This window comes from Molossus molossus, unplaced genomic scaffold (assembly GCF_014108415.1).
Source record: "Molossus molossus isolate mMolMol1 unplaced genomic scaffold, mMolMol1.p scaffold_m16_p_21, whole genome shotgun sequence".
Lineage (NCBI taxonomy): Eukaryota > Metazoa > Chordata > Mammalia > Chiroptera > Molossidae > Molossus > Molossus molossus.
In genome coordinates, this window is record NW_023425357.1 from 5,451,762 (window position 1) to 5,462,911 (window position 11,150).

The window sequence follows — 11,150 nt, forward strand, 5'->3', positions numbered from 1 at the left end:
TCCCGTGTAGACATAGGGAAGGTGCCGCCACCATGGAACATTAGGATCCTTCACAAGCTGGTCCCTAACTCACCAGATCAGAGGCCCCATGTGCAAATGGCGGGGAGGGGGACACAGTATGTTTAATCCCTCACTGCACTTCCCACAGCCTGTGGAGCCAAGTTCCCCTTCCAGGCCTGGTTACAGTTTTCTTTGCCCACAGCTTCCTGTTGGGGTGTCCTGGGCTCCGCCCCCCAGCTCAGCATTTCCCTCCCTGACACAGGAGCCTGGACCTGCTCCGCCCTGTGAGATGCAGACATGGTGCCCCTGCTGCTGCTGCCCCTGCTGTGGGGGGGTGAGTGGGCCAAGGGAGGGGGGTATGATGGTGGGGGAGGGGCGGGGGCTGCAGCTGAGCCTCTGTGTCCTCCAGGGTCCTTGCAGCAGCCACGGTATTGGCTCCGAGTGCAGGAATCCGTGACGGTGCAGGAGGGTCTGTGCGTCCACGTGCCCTGCTCCTTCCCCTACCCATGGAGTTCGTGGTCTTACTCTGGTAAACTCTACACCTACTGGTACCGGAAAGGGGACCATGTATACTATGATGATCCTGTGGCCACCAACAACCGCAATATACAAGTGGATACAGAGACCAGGAACCGATTCCTCCTTGCGGACCCCTCATTCAACAACTGTTCCCTGAGAATCAGAGACGCCAGGATGAGGGACGCAGGAACCTACTTCTTCCAAGTGGAGAAGGGATCTCAAGGGAAATACAGTTACCAAAATATGCTGAATTTGCAGGTGACAGGTAAGGCAGGGGCCCAGGGAAGGATGCCGACACGTGGGACCCGTCTTAGAGCTGAAACCAGACACCGGGGGACACTCTGTCCAGGCCCTGAGGCCCCGGTTTCTCTCAGGGTCACACTCTGGGTCCCCCTCCTCTGGAGCCCAGACATCTCTCTCTCCTCAGCCCTGACAGAGAAACCCAACATCCACATTCCGGAGCCTCTGGGGTCTGGCCGCCCCACACAGCTGACCTGCAGCCTGCCGGGGTCCTGTGAAGGGGGACGACCCCTCACCTTCTCCTGGGCGGGAGCCGCTGTTGACTCGCGGAACCTGCAGACCTCCCGCTCCGGGATGCTCACCTTTACCCCGAGGCCCCAGGACCATGGCACCAACCTCACCTGCCAGGTGAAACTCCAAGGATCTTTGGTGACCACGCAGAGAACCATCCAGCTCAATGTCTCCTGTGAGTGTTGGCTGGATGTCTGGGTCTCTGGGGCTGGGGAGCCACAGGGAGGTCCAGTCCTGGGATCCCTTTCCCAGAGGATGTTGGTGAAGTAAAGCCCCACCCCTTCACTTAGGGGGCTCCTGGGGCAAAGGGCAAACGTCCCCTTGGACTTCACCCCATTTTCCCTTCCCAGATGCTCCTCTTTTGACGATCAGCTTTTTCCAGGGAAACTCCACAGGTAGGAAAGATTCTCTCCTCTCTGGGGCACTGAGGGGAGAGGGGTCTCGCCAGCTCAGGACTCAGGCCTGGGCCTAGGGTGCTCACCCCTCAGCACCCTGGGTCTGGGTCCGTCCCTGCCCCCTCACCATCGTCTCACGACCACACGCTTTCTGTTGCTTTTGGCTGCTGCCTGTTCTTTTCTTGAGTTCTAAGTTTTCTTCACTGTGGTACAGCTTGCGTAACACACCATTTATCATCTTCACCATTTGTTGTTGTTGTTAATCCTCACCCAAGGCTATTTTTCCATGGATTGTTGTTTTTGTTGTTGTTGTTGTTTTTTAATAGAGTAGAAGGGAAGGGGAGAGAGAGAGGGAGAGAGAGAGAGAGAAAGAGAGAGATGTGAGAGAGACACATGGATTGGTTGCCTCTCCCACAACCCCGACCAGGGCTGCAGATTGAACTTGCAACCCAGGTACATGCTCTTGGTTGGGAATCGAACCCTCGACCCTTCGGTTGACAGGCCGATGCTCTAACTGCTGAGCCAAACTGGCCTGGGCCATGCTCACCATTTTGCAGGGGACAGCTCAGCAGGGTTAGAGCAGGTACAGGGTTGTGCAATCCACCTACGCAATTTCTTTCACCTCGCAGATCAGAACCTGTGACCCCATCCCACACCAACTGCCCATCCCCGTCTCTGCCCCCAGCCCCTGGCAACTGCATCTGCTTTCTGTCTCTATGACAGTGACAACTCCAGGTCCTACTTGTTCCTGCTCCCTTTTATAGAATTGCTGCCGTCACATCTGACACAAGTGGTCCTTCGTCTCTGATCTGCCAGCTCAGCCTGGGTCCCCCCCAATCTCTCTCCATTTTCCCTGGCTGGCTCACCCCGCCCGGTCTCCTCCTGTGATCCCATTTATGTCCTGACCAATCCTGATGCCCGCCACTGCATTGATCCGCCACAGATCCACCCTGGAGCCTCCTCTGGCTGCTGTCAGCCCCGGACGCACCTAGCCCAGGTGTGGTCTGACTCACTGGAGCTGACTCCCTTTCCACCAGCTGCACCCGAGTCAGCGAGTCTAGGAAACTTCACTTCTCAGATCACTTTCCTCTTTTCCATGCTCTGGTCCCCAGACCCCGTCCAGTCTTGTCCTCAACCCTGGAGCCCGTGGCCCCTGCCTCCTGCTCAGCATCCCTGCCTCCGGTCCAATCTCTCTGGTCCGGACCTCGCTTGACCCAGCAGGATCTTTCTAGACTCAGTGCTGATTCTCTGTTTCCGTGTGCATGGCTCCCTGCTGTGTTTAGGGGGCCTACTGCGCCCTGCGGGGAGCTCAAAGCTCCAGAATTTCTGAGCCTGCCTCTTCTCCACCATGATCAAGGGTTGGTGCTCCTGGGCGTCCTGCCAGGTTGCAGGTGTAGGTGCATTTTCCGTCCCCTGCAGGGCTGCTTCCGTTCTTCACACATCTCCACCTGAACTGCCCACCCCGTCTCATCTGTCTACCTCAGCTCAGCCTCCCTCTTTCTGGGAGCCAGGCCTGTCCAGCAGGGGCATTGTTTCTTTTCTTTTAAAAACAATTTTTTTTTTCTATATTGATTTTTAGAAAGAGAGGAAGGGAGAGGGAGAAAGAGATAGAAACATCGATGAGAGAGAACATCGACTGGCCGCCTCCTGCATGCCCCCCAACTGAGGATCAGGCCTACAATCAGTGCATGTGCCCTGACCGGGAGTCGAACCGGCGACCTCTTGGTGCATGGGTCAACCCTCAACCACTGAGCCACACCGGCCGGGCAGGGTCATTGTTTCTTAAGCCACGTTCTGTGTACCTCTCCGCCAGGCCTGAAGACCCTGAGCAACCACACATCACTGCCCGTCCCGGAGGGCCAGTCCCTGCGCCTGGTCTGTGTGGCTGACAGCAACCCCCCTGCCGTGCTGAGTTGGTCCCGGGAGAGAAAAGCCTTGAGCCTCTCCCAGCCCTCAGCTCCCGGGGTCCTGGAGCTGCCCCACGTGAGGCCTGCAGACGCAGGGGAGTTCACCTGCTGGGCTCAGCACCCTCTGGGCCCCCAGCATGTGTCCTTCAGGGTCTCTGTGCAGAGTGAGTTGTAGGACCGGTGCTGGGGTGGGCAGCCTGATCAGGCACGGGGGCTGTGGGTGGGATCGAGACCTGGGGACACCATGTCACCCCTTCTCCTCTTCCCCAGGAAGCCCCCATTCCTGCAGCTGTGAGACTGAGGAGCAGCAGGGCTCCTGGCCCCTGGTCATCACCCTGGTCAGAGGAGCCCTCATGGGGGCTGGTTTCCTCCTCACCTATGGCCTCACCTGGCTCTACTACACCAGGTGAGCGGGTCTGTCTTTCCACAGGGCGGTTCCGGTGGGGCTGAGTTCCAGGTGGGCCGAGCTGTCTGGCTATGCCCGGCGTCAGAGCGAATGTGGCTGATTCCCTGCAGGTATGGAGGCCCCCAGAGAACACGGCCGAGTTCCTGACTGCTTCTCCCTCTTGCCCAGGAGGGACTGAGGTGTGGACCCAGAGTTCAGAGGGGCAGTTGTGGGACAGCAATGTCACCTCCCCCGAAACTCTCGACTCTCCTGTCTCGATTGGATCCCTGGGATTGTAATTTGTGGAAGTGACTGAGTGACCACAAGGAGCGTCAATGCCATCAAAGAAGATTTATATGACTTCTATTTCCTACGAGGGTCTCCTCACCCCAGCCATGCCAGCGGGGCCCCGGGGAAGCACTAGGTCCCCCAGGAAGCAGACACAGGTGCAGGGGAAGCCAAGCCAGAGCCTTTATTGGGGTTTCCACGGGAAATACAAGGCGGGGCAGAATGAGCCCTTTAGGATCAGCTAGTGTGTCTACCTCTGGGGGAGCTGGGCCTGTGGGCGTGGTCTCTATTTGTCGGGTCCCAGGTCCTGGGGGATTTCGGGCAGGTTGGGGTGTCTGGATGGTGCTCAGGATGGCTTGGGGGGCCTCTGAAAGTCTGTTCCTGGCACAGTTCTTTGCTGTCTCTGAGAACTGGCAACCCCGGAGGGGCTGTGTCTCCTAGGCCTCAGCCCCACAAGGTACAGAAGATAAACGACAAGTAACGCACACCCACCGACCGGCCCCTTGTGCTGCCTGTGCCTCTCCCATTGGACTTGTTCTCTCTCTGTGTGTCGGTCGGGCCCTCATCCCCAACCCTCTGCTCCTCTCTCTCCATCCTCAGGCCCTGGAAGGGACTGAATTTGGGGCCTATCCTCCCGTTGTCCCGAAGTTGCCTGGTTCACACCTGAGTTTCGGGTCTCCCACACGGCCCCATCGGTGTAGTCGTCCGTACACAGTACATTTAGGAGTACAGCTCTTTCCCCGTTGAAAGACACCTACCTTGTAGCGATTACTATAGAATATCCTAATGTTTAATTATAAGTAAAAATCTTATCAAGTAATAGTGAGGTCACTATGTAGTGTCGGTGGGAGTTTCTGGAGCCCAAGTATGGGATCCTGAGACTGGCTGTGGTTAAGGGGGTGGTTGGGGGCCAAGCCTGGAATGAATGTGAGCCGTGAATTCAGTCCTCTCCTCTAGCGGGTGTCACCGAGTATAGCTCCAAAGTGTACAGAGCAGAATCCAAGTTTGTTTTAGCTCCTGAAGGACCACCAACGCCGCCCCTTTTCCTGAGCGCTAGTGTGTCTCAGATGTCTGAGTCGGGAGAGAATGGTCTTAGTTTTGGTTTTCTATCCAGAATTTAAATGACCCTTGCTGAGAAGATGAATGAAAGAGTTAATGAGAAGCCTTTTGAAATAGTAATGCAGCCTGGTTGGTGTGGCTCAGTGGTTGAGTGTCGACCCATGCCTCAAGAGGTCACAGGTTCTATTCCCGGTCAGGGCACATGGGCAGGTTGTGGGCCTGATCCCCCGTGGGGGGCATGCAGGAGGGGGCCAGTTGATGTTCTCTCTCATTGATGTTGCTATCTCTCTCTCCCTCTCTCTTTCTAAAATTAATAAAGAAAAGAAATAGTGATGCAGATGCAAAATGCAGCTTAGAATATATAGACAATAATTTTGTAATAACTCTGTATGGGGCCGGGTGGGTATTGGGAATATGGGGACACTTCGTAAAATTTGTGATTGTCTAACCACCATGTTGTACACTTAATACTAAGGCAGAATAATATTGAGTGTGCACTGTAATTGAAAAATAAAATGCTAATGAAAGAAGAGAGAGACTCTCTGGCCTGTAGCATTTTTCCTTGGTACATCAGTGTATCGATCATTCCCTAACCCCGAAACCCAATTCCTCCAAGGGCAAGGCAGGTATAGTAAAGTGGTGTAGTAGGCCTGTGGAACAGGAACTGATGGGGGTGCCCTGCCCAGTGTGGCTCAGTTGGTTGGGGTGTCATCCCATACCCTGCAAGGCGGCCGGTTTGATTCCCCATCAGAGCATGTGCAAAAGGCAACCGATTGAGGTTTCTCTGTCACATTGATGTCTCTCTCTCTCCGTCAGATCAGTTAAAAAAAAGAAAGGAAATGATGCGGGAAGTGTCGTGAAAAGCAGCTCCAACTTTACACTTCCAAAATTGGTATTAGCAATTACATGTCCTGTGACTTTCACCTCTACAAATTATGTCATCATTAGTTTATTTGGACAAAAGGCACACACGCGCGCGCACATATACACACTTCTCTCTGGGATGAATTCTGTGGCCCTTCTTGAATGTGACAACGGTTGCTTTCTTTGCCCAGTTCCTGAGTTTGGGTTGTATCCGGATGGCCCTTGTGCTCTGATGTGGGTCAGCCTAGTTCCTTCTCTGCCCCTGAGGCCAATTTTGCCTGATGCAGATGATGGGGCTATTTCCCCTTTTGTCCTCCGTGCATCTCTTGTGGTTTGTGATGGCAGCTTCCTCCCCTCTGAGCACCCCATCTGTTCCTCCCTCCTGACAGACAGGAGAGGGGGTGGCCTTAGGGTAAGGAGGCTGTCGAGGGGCCACATCTGCAGCTCCAGCTTCAGAGATGCCGCCAGTGTTGGGTGGTGTGAAGGTCACTGAGGACCAGGATGGGGGTGAGGTGGGGTTGATCAATCACCAGGGTTCCATGATTTACTTAATCCTGACTTTGTAAAGAAGCTTCCAACAACACCCAAACAAGATGGGGTTTGGGGAGCTTCGGCGTTGGTGAACACAAGTAGGTGCCGAGAGAGAGGCCCCTTACTTCATACTCTGCCCTCTGCACCTCCTCCACCTGGGTTCCCCGAGTCCCATTGTTTTGTAAGAAACCAGTGATCTAGTAAGAAACATGTTCTTTCGTTGCTGTGAGGTGTTCTGGCAAATGAATAAACCCAAAGGGGAGGAGGTCTTGAGAACCTGTCATTGATAGCCAGTTGGTCAGAAGCCAAAGTGACCATCTGAATCTGAGACTCTCTTCTGACTTGGATTGGAGAGGGGAGCAGGTTAAGAACTGACTCCTGAGCCCTGGCCGGTTAGGCTCAGTGGTGGCGCATCGGCCCCTGGACCAATGAGGCTCAGGTTCAATTCTGGCCTAGGGCAGGTACTTCGGTTTGGGTTGGTCCCTGGCTCTGGTTGGGGTCATGCGGGAGGCAATGAGTCGACATGTCCCTCTCAAGTCGATGTTTTTTTCTCTCTCCCTCCCATTCTGTCTGAAGATAAATAGAAAAATATCTCAGATGAGGATTAAACAACCAAACAGAAAAGACCTGATCCCTAAACATGTGGAATCTGATGCCATCTCCAGGTAGGTAGTATCAGAATTGAGTGGAGTTGCTTGGTGGTGTGGGAGCACCTCCCCACCACACCCCATCGCCAATGGAATTGGTCTCAGAATACCAGAACAGAGAGTTTACCTTCATTTTCTTGTCGTAAGTCTTCCGAATCTGGTGTGTGTTTTCCTCTTACAATACACCGTGTATTCTCTTACAGATCACATCCTACAGCACCCTTCAAGGGGCCACCTGCCCCGGGTGGCCACCGGCTCCCCTGAGGGACAGCACTGCTCTAGGACAAATGTGCAGGAGCTGAATTCTGGGTGTGGTGTAAGCCGTCCTCAGTTTAGCAGAGGATGCTAGTTTTCTCTGAAGCACTGGTACCAGTGTATGTTTCAACAACCACTGCCCCACACTTTCACCGACACTGGGTATCTTCAGACACTATAACGTTTTTCCACCTGGAGTCAGTGTAATAGTATCTAGTGTGTGTGTTTTTAAAAAATATTTTTCTTTATTGATTTTAGATAGAGAGGAAGGGAGAGGGTGAGGGAGATGGAAAAATCAATGAGAGAACATCGACTGGCTGCCTCCTGCATGCCCCCCACTGGGGATCAGGCCAACAACCTGGGCATGTGACCTGACCAGGAATTGATATGGCAACCTCTTGGTGCATGGGTCGATGCTCCTTCACTGAGCCACACCAGCTGGGCTGTATTGTCTTGTTCATGTATATTTGCAGAAATTCTTCTTATATTCTGGGGACTGATGTTTCAATGCTGACATATTTTGTGAAATTCTTCTCTTGTTTGTTAGCTGATGATTTAGTCCTACCTATGGAGTCTTTGAACATGAGTTCTTAATTTCAGCATAGTCCAAATTGTCAACGTTTCTGTTTATAAATAGTGCTCTTTATGTCCTGTTTGGGAATCCTGCCCTACCATAAGTTCATGGAGATAGCCTGTTATATTATCTTCCAACAGCTGTATTGTCTTTTTACTCGTCAAACAGTAGACCTTCAGTCCATCTGCGCTGATTCCTGTGCATCGTCGAAGCTGGGGTGCAATCTCTTTCAACATCATTTGGATCCCTCGGTGCCCACGCGTATCATTGAAACATTTATCACTTCTCTGTGTTCCCTCTGCTATCATGCGTGATTGTTGCTGTGGTTTGGGTCCATGGTGTTTCTGGGTGCCCGGTTGTGTTCCAGTGGTCTGGTGGTCTAACCCTTTGTCAACACAATACCGTCTAATTTTCTACAACTTTTTAATCAGTCTTGACATCTTAACGTGCCAGTCCTCATTCATTGTCCTTCTTCAGGATTGAGTTGGTTGTATCTGAAAAAATTCACTTCAATATACATTTTACAATAGCGGTAACGAGTTTCACAAAAGTCAACTAGGAGATTGAGTGACATATTGCTTTAATTCTGCAGATTGATTTGGGTACACTAGATGTTTACACAACATTGTTTTCATATCCACGAGCATTCATGTTTTCTATTTATTTACATCTTTAATGTCCTTCCAAAGAAATGTATCATTTCTCTCCACTGAGAAAGTGCATATTATATTTTTGTTATGTACATCTCTGAATAAATGTATTCCAGGTGTATCATCCTTTTTTGATGCTAACATCAATAGCATTTTTATAACATCCTATTTTTGTTTATGTCTGTGAAATAGGAATGCATTTGATTTTCCTAATTTGATTTTGTTTTTAGTAACAATGCTGACACTTATGAAGTTCCCAAATGTGTCTGTAAATACTTGTGGATATTTCTATGTGTACAGTTACTTATGAAAAAAGACAGCTTTGTTTTGTTTTCTATTGGATTAATTGGAGTGACACTGGTTAATAAAATTATATCAGTTTCAGGTGTACAATTCTATAATACATGATCTGTATATTGTGTTGTGCGTTCATCACCCCAAGTCAAGTTTCCAAGTTTCCTTTTATCACCATTTATCTCTCCTATATCCTCTTCTATCGCCCACCAACCCCTTCCCCTCTGGTGATCACCATACTGTTGTCTGTGCCCAGGAGTTTTTGTTTTTTTTCTTAATCCCTTCACCCTTTTCCCCCAGCCCTGCAACCCCCTCCCTTCTGACAGGTTTTGGTCTGTTTTCTTTCTATGAGTCTGCTTCTATTTTGTTTGTTAGTTTATTTTGTTCACTAGATGCCACATATAGAGTGAACTCATGGTATTTGTCTTTCTCAGACTGGCTTCTTTCACATGGCATAATGCTCTCCAGGTCCCTCCATGCTGTCGCAAAGGGTAAGATGTCCTTTTTTACGACTGAGTAGTATGCCATTGTGTAAATGTACCACGATTTCTGTATCCTCTCCTCCTTTGTTTCCAGTGTTCATGGCTTTAACTTATTGTTACTACATTTCTAGACTAGGACCTGCTGCTGCTGTATTAGGTGTGATGAAGACACCCGCAATGTCAATGGGGAAATCCTCCTGTATTCCTAGTTGGCTGTGACTTTTATTATGAAGGTGTTAGAAACCACTCAGTGCTCTTCTTTTTATCTCCTGAGATGTCATCAGTGAAAGGCCAATCAGAAACACAGATGCCACATTGTGTATTTCAGCAGCAGGAATTTCATGTAAGGGAGTTTTTTATGCCAGTGTTGAAACACAAAAGGAGCAGACAGGGACGCTGCTTGGAAGTCTTGGACCACTCTAATCTCATCCGAATACCCAGCCTGACCTTGCTTTGTTGTACTAGGTATTAGTATTTATGTAGTATTAAGTATTACTAATACTATTTAGTATAGGTATTTTTGAGATGTAATTGACATGTAACAGTATGTCAGTTTCAAGTGTCTAAGTTAATGGTTCAATGTATTGCAATATGTCTTGTGAACATCCATCACCACATAGAGTTACACACATTTTTCTTGTGATAAAAACTTTGAACAATCTTCTCTCTTAACACTGTACCTACTCTCTTGCCAATGTTCACATATACAGCACAGTGTTATGAACTCTATTATTATACAGTAGTTAATAACATTAGTGCCCACTATAATTAATATAGTCACCATGCTGTACATGAAATCCTCATGATTTAATTATTTTATAACCCGAAGTTTGTACCTTTGACCACCCTCCCCCATGCTACCTACCCCTGATCCTCTGCCTCTGGCCACCACCAGTCTGTTCTCTGTATCTATGAGTTTCATTTCTTTAAAAGTTTCTGCATACAAATGAAAGCATATGGCATTTGTCTTTCTCTGCCTGATTGCCTTCACTTAGCACAAAACCCTCCTGGTCCACCCAAGTTGTCACAAACGCAGCATTTCCTTATTATGGCAGAGTAATATTCCACTTTTCTTCACCCATTCCTTTATCGGTGAATGCCTACATTGCTTCCACATCTTGGCTATTGTCAACAATGCTGCAATAAATATGGGGTGCTTATGTCTTTTTAAGTTAATATTTTCATCTCTTCCCGACAAATACCCAGAAGTGCGGTGGCTGGATCTTACGGCAGCTCTATTTTTAATTTTGGGGAACTTCCATACCGACTACATAGTGGCCGCCCCAGTTTACATTCTCAGCAACAGTGCAAGAGGGTTCCTCTTTCTGAACATTCTTTTTTTTTTTTTAAATCCTCACCCAAGGTCATTTTTGCAGTTACATTCAGATAAATGCAAAATCTTGAGCAGGAGAAAGAGAGGAAGGAAAAGAGAGAGAGAAACATCGATGTGAGAGAGACATATCGACTGGCTGCCACCCACACGACCCCAGCCAGGGCCGGCGCCAAACTGCAACCGAGGTACATGCCCTTAGTGGGAACGGAACCCTGGTCTCTCGGGTCCGCAGGCTGATGCTCTAACCGCTGAGCCAAACCGGCCAGGGCTCTCTGAACATTCTTGCCAACACTTAGTACTTCTTGTCTGTTTTATAATCCCAGTTTGTGCTTTGCTGGACTGCTCAGTGATGTGAATTGTGGCGGCCCCACCTTGGAAATCCAGCTCTCTTTAGTCCTTTCTCGCAAGAGACAATCTTCCTGGTGATCTGTGAGCA

The 11,150-nt window shown here is 49.9% G+C and overlaps 1 protein-coding gene across 2 annotated transcripts; it reads left to right on the plus strand.

The window, feature by feature from the left end:
- The first annotated feature begins 219 nt into the window (after positions 1 to 219).
- Positions 220 to 5,305, plus strand: LOC118638318 (sialic acid-binding Ig-like lectin 14). 2 transcript variants are annotated; one of them, XM_036274056.1, is made up of 7 exons: positions 220 to 334; positions 410 to 784; positions 947 to 1,225; positions 1,401 to 1,445; positions 3,259 to 3,516; positions 3,623 to 3,758; positions 3,927 to 5,305. In XM_036274056.1, the coding sequence occupies exons 1-7, from the start codon at positions 298 to 300 to the stop codon at positions 3,934 to 3,936; spliced, it is 1,140 nt and encodes a 379-aa protein (XP_036129949.1). In that variant the 5' UTR covers positions 220 to 297; the 3' UTR covers positions 3,937 to 5,305. The 2 variants fall into 2 exon arrangements, with proteins under 2 accessions (XP_036129949.1, XP_036129948.1); XM_036274055.1 differs by having other exon boundaries at positions 224 to 334; positions 3,869 to 5,305.
- Positions 5,306 to 11,150: the final 5,845 nt, after the last annotated feature.

What these genes read in the sequence shown, in the direction of transcription:
- LOC118638318 (XM_036274055.1), top strand. Translation starts at nt 298, where the DNA reads ATGGTGCCCCTGCTGCTGCTGCCCCTGCTGTGGGGGG. An exon ending in GCTGCCCCTGCTGTGGGGGG is followed by an intron (nt 335 to 409) that starts GTGAGTGGGCCA and finishes TGTGTCCTCCAG; the next exon opens with GGTCCTTGCAGCAGCCACGG. An exon ending in CTTCAGGGTCTCTGTGCAGA is followed by an intron (nt 3,517 to 3,622) that starts GTGAGTTGTAGG and finishes CCTCTTCCCCAG; the next exon opens with GAAGCCCCCATTCCTGCAGC.